The sequence below is a fragment of the Dipteris shenzhenensis genome, chromosome 29 (genome assembly GCF_047967505.1).
Source record: "Dipteris shenzhenensis isolate YYH24624 ecotype China chromosome 29, Dip_SZ_1.0, whole genome shotgun sequence".
Taxonomy (NCBI): domain Eukaryota; kingdom Viridiplantae; phylum Streptophyta; class Polypodiopsida; order Gleicheniales; family Dipteridaceae; genus Dipteris; species Dipteris shenzhenensis.
The window spans coordinates 48,796,253-48,823,049 of NC_141624.1; the positions used below are offsets into that span (position 1 = coordinate 48,796,253).

Consider the following 26,797-nt stretch of genomic DNA (forward strand, 5'->3'; position numbering starts at 1 on the left):
GTGAAGCTGTGAACACTGCCGTTCACATCCTCAACAAAACCAAGACCAAGGCTGTTGATGACAAGACTCCATATGAAGCTTACTATGGTAAGAAGCCAACAATATCCCATTTACGGATTTTTGGTTCTAATGCATTTGTTAATGTGCATAAAGATTCCACATGAAGCTTACTATGGTAAGAAGCCAACAATATCTCATTTACGGATTTTTGGTTCTAATGCATTTGTTCATGTGCATAAAGATGAGCGGACGAAGCTTAATTCCCATAGCCGAAGATGTATCTTTGTGGGAGACAGTGAAGAATCCAAGGGTTATCGTCTTTTTGACCCGAAAAAGAAGAAGATCCTTATCAGTAGGGACGTGATCTTTGAGGAGTCAGAGCCACAGCCTACAGAAGAGGTTCTTGAACTTCCGTCATTACCCCCACCCAAGGTTACCATCCAAGAGGAGGAGACGACTGAAGACCCAAGGAGGAGGAGGAGGAGCCAGCTATTCCAGAACCGGCTCCCAAGGCGACTCTAGCAAAGGCACGTCCATCAGAGAAGAAGCTACCTCAGTGGTATTTGAAGACTTTAGCAGGCTCATGGGTCACAGACATTCCCTAGAGCAGTTCTGGAGTGCGGCAGTCTCAACGCAACATGAAGACTCCCTCCGTGAACTACGCTATGGTGGCTTAGCTTGGAGGAGCCCGGTTCCTTCTAGGAAGCGAAGGATATTCTAGAATGGCAGGCAGCCATGCAGGTAGAGATGGATGCCATTTAGAAAAGTGACACCTCGGATTTAGTGCCCAAACCAACCAAGCGGAAAGTCATCAGGACTAAATGAGTGTACAAGCTTAAGTTCAAGTCAGATGGGAGCTTGGACAAGTACAAACCAAGATTGGTGGTGAAAGGCTATGCACAGTCAGAAGGACCTGACTTTGATGAGACCGTCGCCCCCACAACCAGGATGGTGACCATTTGGACAGTCATTGCCTTGGTTGCTCATCACAGTTGGCCTATTTTTGAGATGGACGTCAAGTCTGCATTTTTGAATGGAACCGTGGAGGAGGAGGTATATGTGGCACAGCCACCAGGATTTCAGATTCCAGGATGCCCATCAAAAGTCTACAAACTGAAGAAGGCCTTATACGGGCTGAAACAAGCCCCCAAAGCTTGGTACCAACGGATAGATGTTTTCTTTCAGAAGATCGGGCTTCAACGGAGTCCATTAGAAGCAAATCTTTATCTGGACATAGAGGGGGATTTGCGGCTGGTATTGATTCTATAAGTGGGTGACCTCATCATTACAGGGGATCACACGAAGAAGAGCAAGAAGATTGGATTTCTACCACCACAGTCCCATACAACATTGGGCACCCCTTGGGCTTGACCCCTCCACCATGAGCCTCTAGAGGATTGTTGTAATAGTGCTACACCAGCGCTTCCATCCGTATGTGCGTCGATTATCGCGCACTGAACAAAATGACCATCAAGAATAGATTTCCTATTCCCCGCATTGATGATGTGCTGGATCAGTTAAATGGAGCTTCAGTTTTCAGCAGGATAGACTTAAAGAGTGGCTATCACCAAGTGAGGATACAGCCTTAGGATGTGCACAAGACAGCATTTTGCACTACATTCGGGTTGTATGAATACTTAGTGATGCCTTTTGGGTTGACAAATGCTCCAGCCACATTCAATAGAATGATGGATCGCATCTTCCGAAAGTACATGCATTTCACGGGTACTTTCTTTGATGATATCTTAGTCTTTTATCAGACAGAAGAAGAGCACAAGTCAAGAGACTTCTTATGGAGGAGTTTGAAATGACTGACTTAGGCATACTTCACTACTTTCTTGGGATTTAGGTGAAGCAGGGAAAGAGCTGTATCTTTATTTCATAGGAGAAATATTGTAGGGAGCTGCTCAAACGCTTTCAGATGGAAAATTGCAAAGCAGCAATGACTCCCATGAAAATTGGTTTGAAGCTAAGTGTGCGTGATTCATCTCAGCCGGTTGATTCATCACTGTATCGACGCATGTTTGGGAGTTTGCTTTGCCTCACCAATACCAGAGTGGATATATCCTACTCAATTGGATTGCTCTGTCAGTTCTCTGCCACACCGAAGAAGGCCCATTGGGACGCATGTATGAGGGTGCTAAGGTACTTGAAAGGTACCTGCACCTATGGCATCACTTATACGAGAGGCATTGAGTTGGGGGGTTTCTGCGATAGTGATTGGGTAGGTGATATTGATATCCGGAGATCGACCTTTGGATATTGTTTCTTACTCTCATCAGGAGCTGTGTCATGGCTGGCTGAGTAAGAAACAACCTACTATCGCCCTTTCATCTACAGAGACGGAGTATAGGGCTGCTTGTACAACGGCATGCGAAGTATTGTGGCTCATGTGGATCTTGGAGGACATGAATGTGGCCCAAGAAGATGCGACTGTGGTTATGTGCGACAACCAGAGTTGCATAGCGATCGCCAACAACCCCGTGTTTCATGCATGGACGAAGCGCATCGAGGTCCACTACCACTTTGTTTGTGAACTCATCGACGAAGAAGTCATAGAGTTGATGTATTGCCCAATCGGCGACAACATCTCGGATGTCTTCACAAAGGCGCTTCCTAGGGAGCAGATGGAACACCTCATTCGACGCATGGGGATCGGCCCACAGTTGTGTCATTGAGAGGGTGTGTTAGAAATGTCATTGCCCTAGCTGTGAGCCCCCGATTTGAGGGGACAAAGGGGCAGGAGACTATAGGGGGATGGGGGGGCTGAGAGTACCTTGGTCTAAGAGGGCAGCACCCTGCGTGGAACACTGCGCCAGCATCACGGGCCCATGTGGGGGGCATCTGCAGCACATGAGCATCAGCCAGCATCAGCCCAAAAGGCCCTGCATATGGGGCCTTATATAGGTCAAAGGGTTGGCCCAGAAACCGACTAGAAGGCGGTCATCTTGGCCCTTTTGGGGGTCGGTTCTAGCAGACTGGAACCGACTGAAAAGCTGGTCAGTTCTAGGGGCTGGCTGCCCACCTATATAAACCCCCTCCTCCCCACACTTCTACTAATCATCTGCACAGACCAGCCTTGCACAGGCAAGTGCGCAGGGAGAGGAGTTGACTAAGGATTTGTTCCGGCATCTCTTGGCTGGTTGTATGCTCACCTTGAGCTTTTGTGTGCCCCCATCTGTGGATGAATATATATCTGAGTTTTGCTAACTTTCTCTCCCCTTCTCTTTGATTGTTGTTTGAGCTGCAATTGGGAGTGTGAGGGGTGAGTGATTCTATCCTCTACTTTCCAACTGCTGTCATGTCATCTATCTCCTCCTCTATTCCACTATGCTCTATATCTTCCTTCATTTTTTGCTGTTTAACCCTTCTCCAACTCTTCCATCCTTTCCACATATTGTGCTTTAGTGAGATATTCATTTATCCAAATAATGTGGCCTTTTCTTATGGGCTTTGTGCTTAAGTACCTTCATTCTTTCTCAGGGATCCTTAAACCTAATAACTACATGCGTTGGTTTGTCTCTCTCCCTTCCAACCTGAAAGGCGTAAACCCATTGTGACTTTTGTACGTGTGTCTTGTCTTTAAAGAGATCATTATGTGTGTGCTCTTTTTCTCCTTTATTTAAGCCTACTACTCTTAGGCTCTTTGTGTTCTTTCTTGATCTTCCTTCAATTTAGACTTGCCATTTTCATCTTCTTATCTATTATCTTATTGATTGATGACATTATATTTGAGGGCAGTTGTTTTAGCAAGTCTTTGTTAGAGCAAAACAATGCAGTGGAAGGACCTAATCCCACAGGGAAGTTATGTAGCCTAGGAATCATATAGTGGTATATTTGGAATCCAAAACTTCTTTCCTTAATGTGTACTGAGATGGATGTGCAGTTGTGCCACCCTTCTATCAGCAAAGTGCTGGCTAGATGTGGACCTGGAAGACACAGATCACTGTTTAACCTACCTTTGTGGCACTCGCAAAAAACTTGGCCTATGTTCTCCCTATGAGCTTATGTGGGCCTCGTCGTCGTGGCCCACAAACACACCTTCAGGCTGGTCCTCCTGGACAGCCAGAAGTAAGGCAGTGATGACCTGGAATCTTGGCCTCTCTGCTGCTACGAACCACAGCCAATGATGAGGCACAAGATCCCCCTTTGATATTGTCCTCCTTGCTGCCCTGGTAGACAGCCTAGAATGAAGACTCCTTTGAGCTCTTTGTCTGCAGCTCTCAGCCTCTTTCTTTGCTGCTCCAAATCCTCCTAGATGAAGGCTCAAAACTGGCTAGAGTGCTGCAGTAATGAGCCTCAAAAGCTCTCCTTTTTTAGGCCTAGATGCCCTCCAAATCAACCGACTGGTCAGGCCCAAATTGGCCGACCCAGTCAGCAGACTTTCCAGTCTGTAATACCCGACTGCTGGTCTGTGAACCAGCCCAGTATGCAGCCCGGTCTAGCCATGTGGCAGCCAGCCACTGCTGAGGCAGATCTGCCCTTTTCTGGGGCCTGTTCAAGACCTTCTTCTAGCCCAGAACCTCTGCCAATCAGTCGGCATTTCCCTCCTTGTACTCCACCATCTTTCTGAGCCTGCTGTAGCCCTGGATCCTCTGCTCCAGCTCCATGCTGACATCCTGGTCACCCTGTGCTGCTGTCAGATGCTCTATCTGCTCCAAACAGTCCATGCAGACAGACAGATGCATCCCGGGTCTGTTCCAGTCCAAATCCCTGGCCATACATGTCCTGAGCACCTTCGAGATGCTGCCACATGTCATTGCAGCATTTGCTGATAGGGTTGCATGCACTGTGGCTGCTTGAACTCTTCTCCAAGCTTTTCCATGCAGCCAGATACTCTTCTGTGTGCTGCATGATTGCTGCACACATGCCAGTCAATGTGCTGCTCTTTCATATGGGGGCTCACAGATGGGGAGGTGACTGTTTGATTTCCAACTGTCTTCAACAATGACCTTTTCTCCTTGGCCTTATTTTCTTCAGTCTTTTTGTTAGCTCTTCCATTTTCACTTTCATGTATTCCATCTTGCCCTTCATTTCTTGCAACATGTCCCACGGGTACTTCAGGTGGTGCTTCTTCTCCTCACGTGTCTTTGGACTCTCTTGATGGAATTCTCACACTCCTATTTGTGCATATCAACTTTCACTCTATATTGTACTGAAACTAATCAATCAGCTGTGCAAAACTTGCAAGTTGATCCTAGATTGGCTATTTTACTTGACTGTTTTCTCAAACGATGAATTATGAGTATGTTCAACACTTGCGTCCTCTATTGACTTCACTAACAACCCCTATTTGCAAAACATCATGCACGATTGACTTCTCTCACATCTACCAAGCTTCCATTCAGAAATTCTTCTAACATATGTTTTTGTGAGCGACCTAACTCTAAGCATGATGGGTTGTCGTCAAATGGAGTCTATTAGAGTTTGGAATCTCATAGCGAGAGAGGGATTTACTGTGGGCATGCCCACCTGGAGAGGATAGGATAAACTTGCTCATGTGGAGGCCTGGTTAATCTGGCTATTGTGGCAATCCAGGCTGGTTGGCAGGGCTCAGTTGGGGCCCAGTTTGGGATCCCAACCAGGTCAGGTTACCCTCACCTGATTTGTTGGGTCAACATGACCTAACCTAACCCTGGTTGGGTTGGCTCAATTGACCTACTGGTCGGGTCAAGGCGACCTGCTAGTCGATCCATATGGCCAGCCCCTGTTGGCCGACTAGACTAATTGGGGCCTATTTATGTGCCCTCTCTTCTCCACTCTTGGTGTCTCACATTGGAGGTTCCTGGAGGCATTTCTCCTCTCCAATCCCCCCTTGGCTATGGTTGTATTTCTGGATCTATATACAGTTGGTATTGCACACATACACACACACACACACACACACACACACACATTTTTTTAATTATAGTGAAAGCTTTGATTGATTATATCACAAGAATAGTCACCTCAGAAAAGAGGTGCTAGAAAATACATCAACTGAAGATCTCAGTAAAAGCCAAATATACATCCTGATCTATCTGGCGAGTCTGCAAGCAATCAAAGAAAGATTGCTGTAGAGAACACTTAAAGAAAGCAAATAAAGAAAAATTGGGATCACTAAAGACTTTACAATTGCGGTCTGTCCATAAAGTCCAAAGGGCCCAATAACGAGCCCAAACAAAGAAAAGATGAAACTTCGGTCACTGTGGATGAAAACCAAAGAGCCATAAAAATTTCCCAAAGAGAAGAGTTGGGAATCTCGCTCGTAGCCTCCGTCGAAGAGACTCCAGAAACTGTCGAGAAGATGGGCAATGTCAGAATAAATGAGGCATAGTCTCTTGGGAAATCAGACACCGATGACATAGAGCAGGAGCAATGTGCCTACGGGCCAGCAACTGTCCAGATGGAAAAATTACCAAAAGCACTTGCCATAAAAAAACTTGTTGCCGAAGTGAAACCTTGTATGTCCAAAGTTGCTGCGGTCTTTTTCTCCATCACCTGATGCATTCGCCAAATAGAATTACCCCTTTCTGAAACCCAAGGTTGAGGCAAAAGGATTTTGTATAATGCAGGCACAATAATCTGAGATAGGCTCAAAGGACGAGAGGAGGACCCAAGGGAAGTCAAAGTCCAATCCTCTAATCGATCCTGGAGTTCCAAAGGGGGAATCGGAACCAAAGGGGAAAGCATACAAGTGATTTGCTACCACAAAGTACGATAATGAGAACCCAAACCATACTGTGTGATTGCCAGAGAAAAGGGAAGCATAGAGCCATCATCATGAATAACATTTGCAACATTATTGATCCCTATAAAAGAAATAAAGTACGAACGACGAGGCTCCTATAAAGCAAGCAGAGGCTGAAAAACTTTTGATCAGTGAACGCTTTCAGCCCGCAAAGAGTTACCCATCAGAGATTGTCGACCATGCCATTCAAGGTGAGACATGTCCAAAAGTAGGAGTACTGATATGTGTGACTAGAGATTGAATCATGAGAGCCCAGGGCTGATCACCTTTAGGCTTTCAGTAATGGCAGCAACATTTTCCCCCTGTGAGCAAGGATGTGCACCTGGATATTAGTGAGATTCAATCCTCCATGCATTTTAGGGGAACAAATTTGATGCACCGAAAGTAGTATGAGACTTTTTCTACCATGTTTGGAACGCCAAAAGATATCCATAATGACAGACATAAAGGAATCAAGATTTGCCTTGGTGAGCATGATCAAAGGCAAATAAAATTGAATGTACGTCACAAGAATGGACTGCACTATTTGGAGGCGAACATGTAAAGGCCAGGTTGCCAATTTTCAATATTCAAGCTTTTTCCGGAGCTTGATTAGAACCCAATCAATTTGCTGTCGACGAGTAAGTCCCCAGCCTAAAGGATAAGCAAGGTGTCGAACTAACTGAGTGGGTGGGATGATCTTAGGGACCCAATCGGTTGTCGTCTCTATTCTCTCTCTACCCTCATCTCCTTTCTCTCCTTATGGTGCATAACACTAATTCCTCGCTAAAGGTATAAACAAGGTCTTGCTGTGATTGCATGATCAGATAAGTGTTGCATGTTACAATAAAAACATAATTTCTTGTAATGCGAACATAATATGGATATCATACCATGTTAAAATAGGCGTGCCCAATTCCATTGTGATGTGGATGTGAGAATTAGTAAGCAAAGAGTAGCTTAGTGTGGATGGAGGTGCCTTTAGAACTATTGAAGCATGTTTGGGCAAAAAGTATGCTGATGAGTAGAGGATACATGTGAATTTTAAAGAGAGATTATCCTTTGATATTTGCAAACAATTGATAGACCATTGTTCGTACGTTCAGAGAGTGGAGAAACTAATTAAGTGCAAGGGTACAATTATCTGTTCTCGGTGTTCTCTTTTGAGTTATAGTTTTTCACATGCATTGGTACTCGAAATTGAGACCTTAGTTGATCTTGATGCACGATTTTCCAATAATTTTTGAGTAGGAGATGAGATTGGTGTTCAAGTCCTAGAATGAACCAGAAGTTTCTAAATGTAGGTTTATATGTTGTGTTTTCTAATAGGAAGATAGTTGAATGAAAGAACGCCTAGTGATAAAGATAGGATCGTAAGACACAAAAATTTTCAATTTGTGAAATTTGGGATGGTATCCTTGTTATGAGGTTTTATTGAAGAACATTCACTCATTGCGAATTTTTGCATTTATGAATCATGTTGGTATTCCTTGAAATAGGTGAACAAGTCTTGATTTTGTGTTTTTACACAGTATATATCCACACACACACACGCACATGCACACAATTTTATTGGTGAGGACACAAGCATGTGCGCACATACATGTTTGCACATGCGCGCGCACATTATAGTTGTAAAATATCCCTAGGATTTTCTAAACCTGTCAGCTTATAACTCTTTCATTTGTTTTAGCTCTTGTGCAATTCAGCCTTTGACGCTTTGTTTTTAGCAGGTCCCCTTTCAAATCCCCTTTGAGGTCAATGTTGTTTTGGTTGGACTCAACGGCGATGGAGGTTACCGATATTCACTGGATGCTCGCAAGTTGGGAGATGTCTTGAAGAAAGTTTTTCCTACTCATCGTCCAACATGTTTGGAGACAGGATTGCAACTTGACATTGAGCACAATCTTTATTATAATGTTCTGCCAGTAAGTGTCTTGAAATCGTATAACTTAGTTTGAAGACAAATATTACATAGAGACAATGTGTCATTTGTAGGAGTGATGCTTAGCACAATCTATTTGCTTTTCCAAGCTTAAAAATCTTTAGCCATTATTTGCTTAGAAAACATCCTATGTAGGATTGCTTGTCTATTAATAGGTGGCGAGCAGTGAAACGGGAGATCTCAATTCAAAGAAGACACCTTATGTAGAGGAATGAAATAAGTGGTCTCTATGGAGATTTTGAAAATGTTATAGCATTGAAGAGCAATTTGCAGTTATGTATATATGTTTAATGTTAAAATTTTGCAGGTTCTAAAGAAGGATGTACGAGTGAGGCAGAAGGCAACCATGTTGGTTTGTGTTTAGGCACAAACACTAAAAATTTAACCTTGCTAATGGCCTTGGAGCAGAGAACATACCCACTTTTCGAAATTCAAATTTCCAAGTTTTAATGGCAGACTGTTAGTATTAGGGAATGGCCTTGAACAATTAGCTTATGTCTGTAGTAACTTCTTTGAACTGTGTTTTTCAAGTTATGCCCATTGTCTAATTTGTGTCTCAAAGGTGGATTGTGGACTTGATTGTTGATCAAGATTATATTTTTGCTTAGAGGATTTGTACATAAACTCTACACAAGGGACATTGCTGTACCATGGATCAGTGCTCAAGAGACCTCTGTAACAGAGGGTTACTTTTTACTTAGGCTAAACCTAGGCTAAAGTTAGTGGAAAGGCCTTTATTGGCTTGTAAGTGTTTTTCCCCTTTCTTTAGGGGATACCATAAGTTGCCACGTGGCATCCTAGGAGGTAATCCCATAAGCAATACTGCTTTGTACTTCCCTGGGCCATACCTATATAAGGGCTCTAGTTGTACTTGGCATATTCATTCATGACTTGTACTTCATTACTGAAATAGAATATACAGCAAGAGTTCAATACTCAGCTGAATTCTAAAAAGGATTGACTTCCTCCTGTCCTTGTGCAGCCCCTCACAAGTCCCTGTTGAAGATCCAGCCCATGATCTTCCTCTCCTATCCTTTTCCTAACATAAGGTACTAACACTACTTCAACTTTCCTGCAAATTCTACTAAACTTAGTAGTGTTTACTGTTCATTAGGAGCAGTCCTGTTGCATTGGTATCAGAGCACTTTTCGTGGGAATTTGTGGGAAATTCTTTGTCCAATCACTTTGAAATTTGGAGCATCTACTCTTGAGCCTAGGGCCTACCTCTGTGCAAAAATTCAGCGCTAGAAGTGCTCTCTGTTGTGAGCTGCCACATGGCAGGCTCTGACTTGATTTTCAAAGTGCTCGGAATTTGGGGCTTCTTGCATCAATACAAAGCCCTTGCTTTCCTGATCATTTCTATGTGTGGGAATCCTGAAATGGTGGAGGATTGAGTTAACATTGAGGGTTTTTTCTCTCTGGCACAAGAATGTGAGGAAATTGACAATCTGCTGCTTCGCTGCACCAAATAAGGTGAGATATGGCTTGAACTGGTCGCCCTAAGCTCCAATGTCTGCCCTCATAGTTCGGTGGAAATTCGAGCTTGGATGGAGGAGTTATGAAGAAATTCAACTGCTGGCTAAGAAGATCTGCGACGATCTAGGAGCTGACCATTCTGGTTTCGGATTTGCCTTTCCCCAAGGAGTTGCCTCTGCTTTAGGAACTCCCACACCAAGTTCCAGCAAGATACATGTTTGTTGCGTGGAATCTTCCCCGATTTTCTTTGTTTGGAATTGACGCTTACGCTGCCTAGTAAATGACCTGGCTACATATGACTTCGTAATTACTCGTAGCTGTTGCTGAGGTGTCGTTCTAACTGCTGGAACCACTCCACAAAGCTTCATGTCAAATGAAGGAGGATTACCCTGGAGTTCACCGATGCGGACAATGACCCGATTGTTCAATGACAGTTTGGTACAGTAGTATATTGTCGAACATTGCTTTTGTCTATAGCTTTGACAGGGAATTGGCTGTCCAAAGAATTCAAAGACCTACATAGGTCTCTATACAGATTGGTTTACACAGTGTGCAAAAGGAGCCTTGCAGCAGTCTGCTACTCCTTGGAAATTGAGCTATTCTTGATCAGGGCTTAAGACAATGCATTTACTCTTGATTCGAGTCATTAAAGATGCGTGTAAAGAGGTCTATGGGTCAAGCTAGTAAGCAGCCAATGGGAATCCTTGATTCCATCTCAGAGAGGGAAGCAATTGATGATTAGACTGTAGTTTTTGAGCCCAATGATCCTCATGTTAGCAATATTCAAGGGGATTTGGCAGCAACTCCTCATGTACAAATACCTCTTAACTAGGAGCAGATTATAAAGAGTTGTATGGACCTAATGCTATAGATGTTCAAGGAGTTAACTAATGAGATTAAGACCAATAATCAGAGGATTGACCAAAGGATGCAGAACATGTCTGCCACTTTTAATAAAAGGTTTGACCAGTTCAAGAGAAGCCAAATTTATGATGGGAAGAGACCTGTGGATCCCCAAATTGATGGAGACTCAGGTTCTGATGATGATGATGATGATCCTATACATGTAACTGAACCGGTTGGTTTTATGGCTTTTGCCCGAAGGACCTATCACTCTAGTGGAGTTACAGCTCATATGGATAAGGATTCATTACATGGTAAGACTCCTAATAATAACAGTTCAGCAGCTGAAGAGTTGTGTAAAAAATTCCATGAATATAAGTTGCTACCAGTAGACCTTAGGGCAGCAATGACATTCCAGCAATATATACAAACAATTAAATCTATTGAACCAAAAGGATCTGTTCATCAAGACAAAGATATGAAAGACAAGATTATACTTCCTAAGTTCAAAGGTGATTCTACCTCTGTTGAGGAATTGGAGGAATGGCTCAGCAGGATGGATGACTACTTCTTCTATAAAGGGTGATCAAGGTAAAATCAGATTTGCTGTTCTTCATCTTGAAGATTATGCCAACTCTTGGTGGAGGCATCTACAGCAAGAAGGGTTAACTTTTAATGCTTGGGATGAATTCAAGGCTGAAATGCTTAAAACTTTTATATCTCCTTTTACTAGAGATCAATATATTTGTAAGTGGTACGATCTTACTCAGCAAGGGTGAGTGAAAAATTATATCAAACAGTTTTGGAAATTGGCTCTGTTTGTTCATGGTATTGATGAAAGAGTTAGAATGCTCAAGTTCATCCAAGGTTTGCATCCTAGTATTGCTTCAGATGTTGCAGCTCAAGAGCCCAATTCTCTTAAAGAGGCTATACAGTTGGTAGAGCTTTATGAACCCAAATACAATTGGAAGGAGAAGACTTTGGGTATTGGTCACTTTGGAACTAAGCCTATGGTCAAAGGGGTTTCCAATGATGAAAACAAACTTCCTGCACCTGCTACAACTCCTTCTATTTCTAGGTTCCCCACAGTGTATGGTAGTGGCATGGGACAACCTAAGGCTTACAAGGCTATAGATGTAAAGCCATCCTTTAAACCCACTCCAAAGGATGATCTGTGTGATAAAAGAAACAAGTTGGTTAAGCAGTTATCTCAAGCAATTATTGATGACAGGAGGAAGAAGAATTTGTGCTACCTTTGTGGTGAGAAGTGGACCCCTGAACATAGGAATGTGTGCAAAGCAAAAATAGGAGCAAAGTTGAGCTTGATTCTAGAGATTGATGAGGATTTATCTCCTAATACTTCTGCAGCAGAATCTGACTTTCATGAATACCAGGACTGTGTGAATGAAGGTCTTGATGATGATGAGGATCATAGTTCCAAAAAGGAAACTACCTTTCCCTTTGATCTAGGTGGGCTATCCATGTTTGACACCATGCTTATGGATGATAGTTTGCCAAGGTGCCCAAATAGATCTAGACAATGGAACATTGAAGTTGTTGAAGGTTATGAGGATGAGATCAGAAATTCTAATGGAAATGATGCTGTTGATGATGATGAAGTGTATTGGGATACACAATCAGTTGTGTACAGCATATCTCTTGATGTTTTTATGGGCTGCACAGTGCAAGGGCTCTTAAACCCTTAGGTTAAAAGGAACAATCAATAACAGACCAGTCCACATTTTGGTTGACAGTGGGAGCACTCATAATCTCATTAATGCAAAGACACTTCAAAGAGTGAGGTTATGCCCATCCACTTTGGATCATGGGATCAAAGTTGAGGTGGCTAATGGTCAGCATTCCCACAGTAAGCAATATTGTCAGGCTGTTCAAGTGCAACTTTCTCAAGACTATACTTTTCATGGAGATCTATTTGTCTTGGAAATGGGACCTATTGACATTGTCCTTGGTTGTGAATGGTTGAGAACCTTGGGAGAATTCTCTATGGACCTTAATAGGCTGTATATGAAGTTTATGCATGAAGGTAGGCACATCACTTTGATGGGTCACCAATCTCCTAAATTGTCCTTAATTTCTGCAAGAAGAATGGCCAGAGACCTCAAAAGTGTTTGTGGAGTCTATGCTATTCAGTTGACCAAGTCTCAAGAGGGTAATGGGTTGTTGGTGGAGGATAAAGACATGCAGTCCCTATTACAGCAATACTCTGATGTATTTGCTGATCTTCCCAACCATCTCCCTCCCATGAGAGATGTGGATCATGCAATTGTGTTGGAGCCAGGATCTAAGCCAATCAACAAAGCTCCATACAGACTTTCTAGAGTTGAAAGGCAAGAGGTGGCAAGGCAAATAAAGGAACTTCTTGACAAGGAATTTATCACACACAGTCAGTCACCCTTTGCCTCTCTTGTGTTATTGGTTAAGAAGAAGGATGGCTCATTTAAAATGTGTATTGATTACAGGGATTTGAACAAAATGACAATTAAGAATAGGTTTCCTATCCCTAGAATTGATGATCTACTGGACGAGCTTAGAGGGGCAAAGCACTTCACAAAGATTGACTTAAGGTCAGGTTATCATCAAATAAGGATGAAGGAGGAGATGAACATAAAACTGCCTTTAGGACAGAACGTGGGCTTTATCTATTCAAAGTGATGGCATGTGGTCTAACCAATGCACTTGCAACTTTCCAGCCCCTAATGAACAAGGTATTGCAGCCTTTCCTCTATAAATTTGTGTTGGTATTCTTTGATTATATTGATCTACATCAAAACAAAAGAAGAGCATTTATTGCATGTCCAGCAAGTATTGGAAGTATTGAGGACACACCAGTTGAATGCCAAATCAAGTAAATGCATTTTCATGGCTTAAGAAGTGGACTATTTGGGCCATATTGTCAGCAGTAGTGGCATTAAGGTGGATCCCAGCAAGGTAAAGTGTGTAAAGGATTGGCCTATACCTCAGAATATCACCCAGTTGAGAGGTTTCCTTGGTCTGGCATCATTTTATAGAAGATTTATAAGGCATTTTGCCAAATTGGCAGCTCCCCTCACTGATCTTCTAAAAAAGAATGCTTTCCAATGGTCTGACAATGCCAATAAGAGCTTTGAAGCATTAAAGGAGGCATTAACTTCAGCACCTATCTTGGTATGTCCCGATTTCTCTCAACCTTTTATAATTGAGGCTGATGCTAGCGAAAGGGGCATTGGAGCTTTCCTAAAGCAGAGTCATGGAGTTATTGCCTTTGAAAGTCAGAATTTGGATGACAAGGAGTCAAGTTTCCACATTTATGACCAAGAGCTGTTGGCAATACTTCATGCAATCAAAAAGTGGCACCACTACATTTATGGCAGTCATTTCAAGGTCAAGACTGATCATAAGACTCTCAGATATTTTCTATCTCAGTCTTCTCTATCACCCAAGCAAAGGAGACGGCTATCCATTGTGCAAAACTATGACTTTGACATAGATTACAAGATGGGCAAAGAAAATATTGTGGCAGATTATCTTTCCAGGATATGGGCTTGTACTTTATCATCTATTACTGAGGTTTATAAAGATTGGATCCATGGCATCCGCGTGGCCTCTTCCACAAAATGCCTTTCTTCCTCATCAACTCTTTGGAATCGTCACACTTAGCCAAGTGCTTGGCATGCGGGTTCTCCTTGAAGTGCCACGTGTCCTATGCTTGGACTTTAATGGATTTATGTCCTCTTTGGGCCTTCCTTATGCACCTTAACTCATTGCGTAGGCCTAGAATAGCCCTAGAACCCTCTATTCCCACCAAGGCAAGCATTGGGTTTCTTGCCTTTACCATGGCTTGTAATTGTAACACCAATATTACATTGACATTGTATTCCTTCGCTTAAGAAATGTTCCCTGTTCCAGGCAATTCTGGAATATTTGAACCCAAATGGCAGCTTATGCTTGGGTACTAATGAGAACATAAGCGTAACTTTGCTTATTAAGTTGTATTTGTTTTTGTTTTTCTCATTTAGTCTTAATTTTTTTTAAAGCGGCTTACAATCTCCCCCCGTCTCGTTTTCCTTTCTCCTTCATTCTTTTGCTTTTTTATAAAAACTTCGATCTGTAAGATTAGAAATATTCTAGTGTTATAAAGAACATATATATCTTTGAAGACAAAATATCGAAAGCTCCTTTGGAGATTGCCTATCCTCTCTCATGTTGAAATCTGTCCTACTCTATCTTTCCACTTAACTAGACATTCCTCATATATAGTATGTCGTGTTGTCTTTTCTTGCCTATCTAGAATTCTTTCTGGTTCGTGTGGTAAAGATGGTGTTTCAATACGTTCAACTAGAACTTCTTCACTAAGTAGGTTATCCTCGTCACCTAGTTTTCTTTTTAATCTACTTACATGAAAATCTAGATGTACTCTATATCCTTTTGGTAGAGCTACTTTGTAAGCAAGTTTTCCAATTGTCTCAAGTATTAGGAATAGTTGGCAATATTAAGGAGACATTTATCCATTTTCAGCGTTTTTGAAGACTCTAACACTTTAACACAAACCTTCTTGCTTTTGTGAATTCCAACTTTCTATCGTGTGGATCTACATAACTTCTTGCTCTTTGAGCCCTTTCGATGCTATCTTTAGCTATCTTAAGCATTCAATTCATGTCTTTTAGAAAATAAGTAGTTGCCTAAACCTTCTCTTTTTGAGTCCCATTACGATTGGTGCTCTTGGTTGAAATTTATATATCACCATTGTAAAATATTATATGCAAATTCTAAAATGGGTAGATGCTTTGCACTATGATGTGAAATATTCGTATTTTGAGTAGTATGAAATTTACTATCGTGGTCACTAACAATACTAGCTAGCGCATGTAAATGCTCCTGGATGTTTCCACTTTTGCTTTGGTTGTAATAAAATGGTTTATTTTGGAAAATCAATCACAATCACCCACGTAGAGTCATGTTCCCTCTGTGCCCTAGGTAATTCCATCATAATACCCGTAGAAATGATGTTTGTCTATATCTCATAAATGAGGAAGGTCCGAAGGTGAAAATCTAGAACAGAGGACACGTAGTCAAGGGGTCCCCGTCTTTACCCCTTCCCCCACCCCCTTGGCCTCCATTCTCCTTGGAGTAGGACGAAGTGCTACACATAAGTTATTGACCCCGACAACCAAGGAATTGAAATCGATAATCAAGGAGAAGCTCCCTTGCACGCTGCGTCAAGGGTCCCTTTTGGCTCAGGAGCAAGGCTTACAAGAAGCGAGCATCCTTCTAGAGGAATGATTGGCCCATTTGAAATAGGTACACGACCATTTTTCTTGATGATGAACTACATGCGGATTGAGTAGCCTGGCTCAGAATGCACTTTTGATTTGGTTCCTTCCTGGTGCAAGTCCTCCAGCTGCAGCTCTTGAGTCATGGGTGAGGATTTTCCAGTTGGAAAGGGTTTGGTGGTCATGAATTTTGAGGAAAGGATATTATGTCTTCTTGTTTTAGATTGCAGAGATGGCCCCAAAAGTCACATCAAGGTTGTGGACCATGAAAAACCCACTTACGTATTTAGAGAGTTGCTTTCGTAAATTTTTGGCCGACAAGAAAGATCAAGATTGGCCCTGGTTTGGGTGGAACTACTAGATCTAGCTTTGTCTCTATGTAATGAGGCAGCTAATCTTTGTAGTGGACTGGGTGTTGGGAGATTCACACACTCATGGGGTTACGTGTTTGCTCTAAGGCTTGATGGGGTGAAAAATGCGTGATGTAATTGGTGAATACTTGCTCGTTAGCTCATTTGGATTGGACCATGCATTAGGTGAAAGGTGATTGGAGAGAAGAGGCGGTTCTGTTGCATGGCGGCAACGTGGAGATGCTTCAGGACGCGTAGGTGTTCAAGGCGGCGTGATGCTTCTACAAAGTACAGGAGAGCAGATGAAGTTACTCTCTTTGTCCATAATGGTCTTGATGAGGGTCGTGATCAGGTCTCCCTGCTTGTAGTTTTGTCATGCAGGGAAGCAGCTAGTGAGTTGAGTCATTAGGGTCCTTAGTTGTGTCTTTGCACTTGATGTATTAGCAGCAACAAAGTCGAGTCCTTTGAAATAAACGTTATCATAGTTTGCTATCTTTCTTGAGAGTGTGTCGAGATTATGTGAACTCTGTGTGAACGTTCAATTAGATGATTGTGTACTGGTTTAATTCTCTGTCGTATGTCTAATGATTCAAATCTTGAATGCGTGAGGGTAGCATAGTGCTTTATAATATATGTGAAGAGTGGATCTTCCACTAGTCCTTTCTGCTTGCAATAGTTAACACTCGGGGGTAACCCTCAAGTGTGCATTTGGAAATGAGGGATTCATGAGTGTGGATTCACACTCATGAATCCCTCAAGTTGAGGAAGCTTTTTGGAAATGAGGGATTCATGAGTGTGGATAGAAGAAGGAAGCAATTCTTCATTAGAAAAGAAGATACAGTCCTAGGTACCCTCTTTCACTTCAGGGGAAATGTCACCTCTACTACTGATGATCTGTTGGGCAAGTGGCTGGCTCTCAAATGTGATTGTTGATCAGACTTGATCCGTGCTGATGATGAGCGGACTAGATTCATGCTTATGACCAAAATTGGCCAAGCCAATGACCAGACCAGACCTATGAAGAGCATAGTTCTGGTCCCAGAACTTTCGTGATGATCTTGGTGATGCAGAACAATGGCCCAATGTGGAAACAAGTGGTCTCCAGCCCAGGATGATGGAAGATTCCATGAATTGGGTCCAACCAATTGTCGCACCCCAACTGATCGACGCCGAAGAGGACTGAGACCGAGGGATGCTGTCCTCCACATGGAGGAGTTATGACACCACCAAGGAGTTGGTGCGAGTGCAAAAACCAAAGCAAGACCTAATTGTGGTGAAGTCTCCTATCATTGCATAGTTGAGAGGCATCAAGGAGCAAGCGAGTGGGTAATGACTTGAAGATAGGGTTTCAAAGAGTAGGGACATCTATCAATGGAGGGGAGAAGGATCAGGGCTTTGAATAGAAAAGGTTGCCAATTTATCGGGATGAGGTAAGGAGAGTAGGTGAGGATAGCGGAGAAAGAGGAGAGGGCGATCATTCATAGAGAGAAGAGAGGAGAATGTGAGAGGAGAGATGCTTGAGCTACGAGATCATCCGATTCTTGGTGAGTGATCTTTATACCATTCGAGAAGTGGACCTGTGTACTTTGGTCATTGTGGCAAGTCCATTTCTTATTCTGTTTTGCTCTAGCATGTGCATCCTTGTTCTGCTTCTTAGAAGCATTTTCTTGTGTTCAATCCATCTTAATTTTTTGTTTCATTTTGTACTTGCACCATCATCTACACCACAGTCAGCATCGTAACCGTTCCATAGTTGCACCATCACAGTGTGATCAATTGCACCGTAATCTATGACAAAGCTGAAGGAAACATGGTGGAAAGAAAGAAAGAAAGAAAGTGTATTATTGTCCACTAAAGGCCAAAATGGGCCCATGGGACATCAAGAACTCTGCATACAAGATAGCACAAAATCAACGTGCCACAAAGAAGAGGCATTGTCGAATATCATCTAAGTGCTACGCAATACAATGCAAGTGAAAGTACATAATGTCAAATCTGAGCCTAAATACAAAGTAAACTAGATGCAAGGAAACCGCCCCTGGGTGCAAAATGGGGGGATGAGTACAATATGCCAATGCAAAGATACAAGCCCAGGTGTCACGGAGTCTGAGAACCAAAATAATACTGGAAATCCTGCCCATCGACTCTGCCTCCTGCTATGAGAGTACAAATCTGAGCAAAGGTGAGGTGAGCGGCTGGTGGGGCGAGATCTCCATGAGTAAGTCTCCTCCGAAAAGCTGCCATCATCCTGGATCGTCTGGAGATGAAGCGACGAGTACGTCCCCTATGTACCAAGATCCTGCGGCGTCTACAAACCATCTCATATGTACATCCACAGGGTGGAGGCATGTGTCCTGTGTGAGCTTTGACCTCCTCGTGCTCCTCGTGGTCTCTGTCCTCTGGTATAGCGTGTGCCTGAGCTCTATCAGGCTGGGCTCTATCACGCTCCGGTCTGTGCTGATGGTCTCTGAGGTAGTCTTGTCGAAGCATAGTGGCCTCCCTGACATAAAGAGCTAGGCAATGCTGATCCTCGTAGTCCATCACTCGTGAGAGAGGTCCAAAGCCATCCGTGAAGAGACAGTGGAATCTACCTCTGAGCTCATAATATAGCGGGCATCTGCAAATGAAGTGCTCCTCTGACTCCACCTCTCCCATGGTGCAACAAGGGCAGATCCTGGTCTCTCGGCCTGGTCGCCGTCCATCCTCCATGCGTCGCATCCTACCAGCCTCTATCTCGAGCTGATGCGAGGAGACTCTAAGCTGGCCAAGGGCAATCCTCAGTGAGTGGGACATGTGGATACCTGTATAGCCTGGTGGAATGACAAATCCATCCTCTGAGATCCGAAGGAAGTGGTCACGATATGTGGCCATCTTCGTCGGAAGCTGCGTGGGATAAATCCAAGTGCGATACGTATGAAGCTGCAGCAAGTCTGCTCTCGTGACCTGGCTAAGCTCGTGGCGAGTCAACTCGAGGGGCATCTATGCTGTATCGGAAGGGAGGCAGTCTATCCATGTCTAGTCCAAGAGATGTGAGCCACCTAGTGAGTCTGAAGTACCAGCAGTATCGGGCCCCAGATCGTGCCAACTCCATAGAAGATGCAAGTGCTAACCATGGCAACCGAGCTCTGCCTGCTGCTGAGTCTCTAAACTCCCTAACCCTATGCAAATACATGACCGACTGAAACGCTGCATCCAATGCAAGGGGAGTAGCTCCAAACTCTGCTAGCATGATCTCGTGCGGAACTGTAGCCTTGGCCCTAATGAGCCGAGAGAACATGATGATCTGTAACCTCTCTACTCGTCTCCAATCTGCAGCGCCGAGGTCTCCTGCCCAGAAAGGAGCTGCATACATCGCAGCTGGTCTCACCAATGTATCAAAAAGCAAGGATTTCGTATCGGGATGCTGAAAGTGGGACTGAAAACACTGACGCTCAAGATGAGCCAACGAAGCATACCCTTTACTAATCCTATCTCGTGCTGCATATGTCATGGTGAAAATCGGTCCCCTGAAAACTGCCCCCAAGTAAGTGTACTCTCTAACAAGCTCAATGGGCTGTCCGTCATATGTGAAGCAAAACTCATCCGTGCTATAAATACGATCAGAGGTGTTGAAAACCATAACCTTGGTCTTGCCAAGGTTTACGGTCAACCCCCTGTCCTGGCAAAACCTGTGGAGTGCCTCAATATGTGCCTGGAGGCCCTGAGCAGTAGAGGAAATGAGAACCACATCGTCCGCATACAGGAGGATAGGAATGGAGGATCCTGAGAGAGTAGAGCCCACACCGCCTGTCATCTGTATAAACATTCTAGCTCATCAATATATAATCCAAAGAGAGTAGGAGAGAGCGGGCAACCCTGCTTCACCCCAATCGTGCTGCATACCTCCTCTGAGAGCCCCTCACATGTCCGAACCCGACCAGTGACCCTCTCATACAAAGCCATGATAGCCCACTGTATCTCTCCACTGAAGCCCATCTGGCGAATCCTCTGAAACAATCTGAATCGCGGAACTGTGTCAAATGCCTTCCTGAAGTCCACGAAGCAACAATAAAGCCGTTGCCTTCGTGACTTCGCCTCCTCTACCAGTGCCCTGAGTGTGAGGATGTGGTCAAGTGTCGAATGATCCCTGCGAAATCCAGCCTGCCCTCTGGCTCTGAGTCCTGTCATCTCGGCATGGTCATTTATACAGCTTTCCAAAACTGATGCATAGATCTTGGCCATAACGTGGCCAATCATGATGGTCCTGTGATTCGATGGCTCCATAGGGTCCCCCGACTTGTGGATAGGTACTATGGTATTGCCTAACCAGGACTGTGGTAGGCCTGTACAAACAGACTCATTGAAGAGACGGGAAAGAACAAAATCTAAGGCATCAATCCCATGGATTACATACTCCGCTTGCAATCCATCATGATCCTTAGCTCTCCCGTTCTTCAGTCGGTGGACTGCTGCACGGACACTCTCTGGTGTGAAGAGACTAGATGAAGCTGGCCTAGGGGAATGGGATAAATCGATGGCTGGCTGATCTGGAACATCGTATAGAGCTGAAGTGTATGCAGACCAGACACGTGGATCTGTGAGGGGGCTCTGAGACTTCGAGCGGAGGAATTTTCTCCAGAATTCCTTGGAGTCACAGCTGAAAAGCAAGCTTCTCAGCTCCTCCTCATTCCGGGCTAGAAATTGGCGTTTCTTGCGCCTAACCAACCACTTGTAGTCTCTCTTGGTTTCGGCAAGGAGGGGAGACTTCTCCTTGGTCTCAAGGTGAAGTTTCCTGCGGAGTTCCTTACACTCCTCGTCATACCAACCGTTGCAAGGAACAAGACCAACCGGTGGGGGACTAGACGAATGACATGTGGCAGGGAACGACATGTGAGCGGCAGAAACGAGTGAAGTATGTACAAGTTCCCACCGGTCCTGCGTGGATGGTAGAGCATCTAGTAGATGAGGACGGAGTAGGCGGCTGAGGTTCTGGCTATATACATCATCGAACTGGTGGTCGAAATGAACCTCGTAATAGGGTTGGCGGTCATGATAACGAGGGGGGGGTGGGTCATGGGAGACATTAGTCAAAGTAAAGTGGATGAGTGCATGGTCGGCAGAGGGCATGAAGGGGCTAACAGTAAGGCTATGGATGGAAGGGACTAGAGTCGGGGGACCTATGATGTAGTCGATCACGCTAGTACCACGGCCAAAAGCAGAAGAGAATGTAGGCATGGAAGACTGTGGCCACCTGGACAAGCCGTTATAAATGACCATACTGTGCGAGGTGAGGAGCTCCAGTAACTGACGTCCCTGATCTGTGGGCTGTACTGTGCAGTCTGATGAAGTCCGACAGAGGCTATCATCGTGAAATGCTGGGAGTATGACCGGATCCTCCATGAAGTCATAAGTGGAGAGAGAGAGAGAGAGAGAGAGAGAGAGAGAGAGAGAGAGAGTTTATTAAAGTCCTCACAAGACTGATGGGTCTATGAGACTATGAAAACCTGGTACAAACGAGCTGTGGTGGTGGAGCTACTAAATGAGCATCCACACCAATGCAAAATGCAATAAAAAATGCAGAATGGTAGTACTAAGTTCTTAGTACAACATAGTCATGTCGGTGGTTGACTATATATCAAACTCATCATCATCATCATCATCATCATCATCATCAGGACATCAGGGTGGATGAGGCAATGGGGGTATGAAATCGACGATAGAGTGCTATCGGCCACTCACAGGTGTAGTCATGGCATGTCTCTTGGTCATAGCTCTGCTTCTAATCAGGGCTATCGTGACCCCTATCAGTCGGGCTCCGACTTTAAAAAGGGAGGAGATGTCCCCAAGTGTGATCTGTGTGTCAACCCTGTGTCTGAGCTGTCGGGTCACTGGCTCCGAGTCACGGTCATGTTGAGGCCTCGTCTCGTGGGGGTCCACGTGATTTGGCTGAAAGAACTCCACGATAGAGCTCTAAGAGGGATCAACTAAGGAAAAAGTGTGCTCCTGTCTCTGTGCTCGAAGTATCCTCTAGCGGTGTTTGAGTACCTCATGAATGAAACTTGCCAAACATCGCTGGTCTGGGTAGTATAGAAATCGGGTCAAAATCCCATAGCTATCTTTGAAGAGGCAGTAGAAACTCCCTCGGATCTCATAGTAAACAGGACACATGAAGATGAAGTGCTCCTCTGTCTCAACCTCCTGCATGTCACATAATGTGCATATGCGCCTCTCCGTGGGTAGTCACTCTGCTCTGCCGCTCTCGATACGAAGTCTATGTGAAGAGACCTGGAACTGGTCAATAGAGATCCTCAGTGAGTGGGGTAAGTAGATTTACGTGTATCCTGGGGGGTCAATGAAGCCCTCAGCTGTGATATGTAAGAAGTGATCTCTGTAGAAGCTAAGCTTCACTGGGAGTTCACTCGGTCCCAACCAAGTCCGAAATGTGTGTAGCTGTAAGAGATCCTCACGGATAACCTAGTTGACCTCGTGTAATAGGAGGGGAGAAAACGGAGCATCCATGCTGTATTGGAAGGGAGGTAGTCTATCCATGTGGAGCCCTAGTCGCTCAAACCATCTCTCTATGTGTGCGTACCAGCACCTCTGGTCCCCTCCTGCTGCAAGTGCCATAGAAGAGGACAGTGCTAGCCAAGGTAGCCTGCTACGCCCAGAGGTGTAATCCCCATACTTCCTGACCCGGTACAGATACGTGATGACCTGAAATGCAACATCTAGCTGTAATGGGGGTGACCCAAACTCAGCCTGAATGATTTGGTGAGGAACAGATGGCTCACCATGAATCATCCATGATAACATGAGAACCTGTGGCCGCTCTACACGGGCCCACTCTGTATCCGACAAGTCTGGCTCCCAACATGGGCTGCCGTACATTCCCGCTGGACAGACCAAGGAGTCAAAAAGCAAACCCTTGGTCCGTGGATCCTGAAAGTGCAAGCGGAAGCACTATCTCTCTAGTCTAGCCAATGAAGCATATCCTTTGCTCAATCGTGCCTGCATCGTGGGTCTCATAGTGAAGATGGGTCCGGAAAAGACAACCCCGGTGCCCAAGATAAGTGTGTGATGGAACTATCTCAACAGGTGACCCATCAAATGTGAACTCCTTAAGCATAACGGCTCGAGATGTATTGAAGATCATAACCTTGCTTTTACCCAGGTTGACCTTCAAATCATGAGACTCAGAAAAGGGCTGTAGTGTGTCAAGGTGTCTTTGGAGCCCCTTTGCTGAGAAAGACAAGAGAGCCACATCATTTGCGTAAAGCAATATCCAGATCAGCGTGCACGCAAGAGAGCAACCTACTCCTCCCTATGTTTGCATCACTGTCTCAAGCTCGTCAATGTAGAGGCCAAACAAGGTAGGTGATAATGGACACCCTTGCTTGACCCCGATAGTGCTCATGATCTCGTTTGTCCACCCAGATTCTGCCCGGACTCTGCCTGAAGCTCTCTCGTAAAGTGCCATGATAACCCAAATGATCTCCTGATCATGACCCAAATCCTGTAGGCACCGTATGAGGCGGGCTCTTAAAACTGTGTTAAATGCCTTGCGGAAATCCACAAAGCAACAATAAACCCTCTGCTTTCGTGCCCTCGTCTCCTCGATGATACATCTGAGCATGAGAATGTGGTCCATGGTTCCATGATCACGCTAGAATCCGGCCTGTCCTGTTGCTCTAAGTCCTTTATACTCCGCAAATCTGCTGACCTCGGAATCAAGTATTGATGCATAAATCTTGGACATGATATGTCCAATCATAATGGTCCTGTAGTTCTCCGGGCTCATGGGATCCCCTGCCTTGTGGATGGGTGAGATAGTGTTAATGGTCCAGGTGTGTGGGAAGCCCAAACACAGCTTCATTAAAGAGCTTTGCTAAGATCGGGGTTAGGAGGTTAATCCCATATGCAATGAACTCAATGCATAGTCCCTCAAGATCCTTCGCTCGGCCATTATGAAGTTTCATTACGGCATCCTTTACTCCCCCCTAGTGAAGAGGAGACAGGATAGGGGACGTGGCATATGTGAGAGGTTAGGGACTGGCTGATTTGGGATGTCATAGAGTGTGCGCACATAATCATACCAGACCTGAGTGTCAGTGAGTGGCGAGGGGGACCGTCCCTCTAGAAACCTCCGCCAAAAGTCCTTAGAGTTGTTACTAAATAAAATGGTGAGTAACTCCTCATTCCGACGAACAAAGTCTAGTTTCTTTCTGTGTACCAGTCGACGATACTCGTGTAACATCTCTAGTTTGCTCGGAAGACTATTTTTGGTTTTGAATATGAGCTGACGGCGTAAAGCCTTACACTCATCATCATGCCAGCTATTACAGGGTACGGTCCCAGGGGGTGGTGTGAGGGAAAGCGTGAAGGGCAGCCTTGTGTAGTGAGTAGGTGACCAGGGCAGCTCGATCCTCTAATAGGGGTATGAAGTCAAAGAGAGAGAGAGAGAGAGAGAGAGAGACTCAACTAAAGACATAGTGAAAAGGCTTTCATTCATTCATCGAGTATGATATGACAAGATAAGTACAAGAATTTATAGTCTAGGCACATACTCTAGTACCAAATGCATATGGGATAACTCCCAAGCTGACACATGGGATGACACATGGCACTCACACATGAACCACTACTAGATCTCCTAGTACAACACATCACACACACTCTTTGGCTATGATTTCTCCAACACCCCTCTTCAGAGAAAAGAGTGTGAGACCCAACACGTCAGGAGTAGATTGATCCCCCCTTCACCGCAATACTGCAAAGAGCAAGTCCAACTATCCAACACCTCCCGTGTGATAGTGACTTCCCAGTCAGCTTGCGACTGACAAGGGTAGACTATCACTCGTCACCCCCTCTTACTTTGAACTGGGTGGTCAAAACAATCATACCAAAGTAACAGACAATACCCATGGCAGAATACCCATATTGACTTCAAATACATTCATTTTAGAGGGACTACTAAAGGCTGAGAACCTTTATTGACTCAACACAAAAGGTCTAGTAGCACTAAATATCATCTACCATCTCAGAGAGGCATAGACCGTTAATATTGCAGATAAAGCTTGCTCCTTAGGTCTAGTAGATGTGGCGAAAAGATGCTGAAGCTTGTCCCATGTCTTCTTGGTTGAACTATTGAGGTCAAGATGATGAAGTAGATTGTTAGCCAGCCTCAAACCAATAATTGCGAGTGCCTTGTCATTCTTCTCATCCCAAGCTGTGGGTTTTGCGGATCGGTCGTCACCACGAGGATGAGGCTCCATGTGTAGAATGAAACACTATTTACTACTATTTGTTCCTTTCGTCGAATCACGGGCAATCACAGGCGATGACATCGTATTTTTCCTCCCAGTCTCTCTCATGGATTGCATGCACACAAAGATACGTAATTACATTCCTTCATGCCTATCCACAAGCCCACAATTCCCTAGATGGTTCCCTTCTGCCACATGTCATCGTTTTAGACCTTTAGCTTGGTATACCATTTACCCCTCTCTTGGGGCACAATTAAAACATTTTCCCCTTGGCATTCTCACACATTTAGGTGCACCTAGGCCTGAGCACGTAGAACCACCTAGTCGATGCCAATACACCCTCCCCTAGGACCTTGGTAGTTACTTCCCTTCACTATTTCATTTACGCACATAAAATATTACAAAAGTCAGTCATCTAAGGGGAAATGCCCACCGATCTTTCCGAGGTCATGCTATCTCGGCTAGAGCATAACATTCCTTCCCTCTTAAAGCATCAGCGTCCTCGATGATGAAATTTGGGAATACTCTCCGTAACTGGTATACGGATTCCCAGGTAGCTTCTGATACAGGTGGAACATGCCATGCAACCAACACCGTGGGTATCTTCTGATTGCGCACTTGCATTGTTCCTCGGTCCAGGATTCCTGTTGGTTTGCGTCTTGCATTATCCTCTATCTCCTGAAACAAAACAACACCTTCGATTAGTGAGTCACCTGTATGCAAAAATGTCTTCAAACGAGAAACATGAAACACTGGGTGCACCTTACACCCCTGCGGTAATTCTAATTTATAGGCTACCTTGCCTATTCTTTTTAGAATTAACCATGGCCCACAATATCGAGGTGATAACTTAGCACACTCTCCTGCAGTCAAAGACAGTGTGAAGGAACTCTGACAAAAACTTTTTCTCATTCCTTAAATTCTCTAGCGGATCGGTTTTCATCGGCATACCTTGGCGGATG

The 26,797-nt window shown here is 44.4% G+C and overlaps 1 protein-coding gene across 1 annotated transcript in view; it reads left to right on the forward strand.

The window, feature by feature from the left end:
- The window catches only part of LOC147882956 (uncharacterized), a 159,908-nt gene that overhangs the window by 22,371 nt on the left and 110,740 nt on the right, over positions 1–26,797 (forward strand). The window contains exon 3 of the mRNA XM_087400766.1: positions 8,443–8,637. Within this exon, the coding sequence (XP_087256892.1) occupies positions 8,443–8,637 (195 nt within the window). The remainder of the gene's footprint in view (positions 1–8,442; positions 8,638–26,797) is intronic.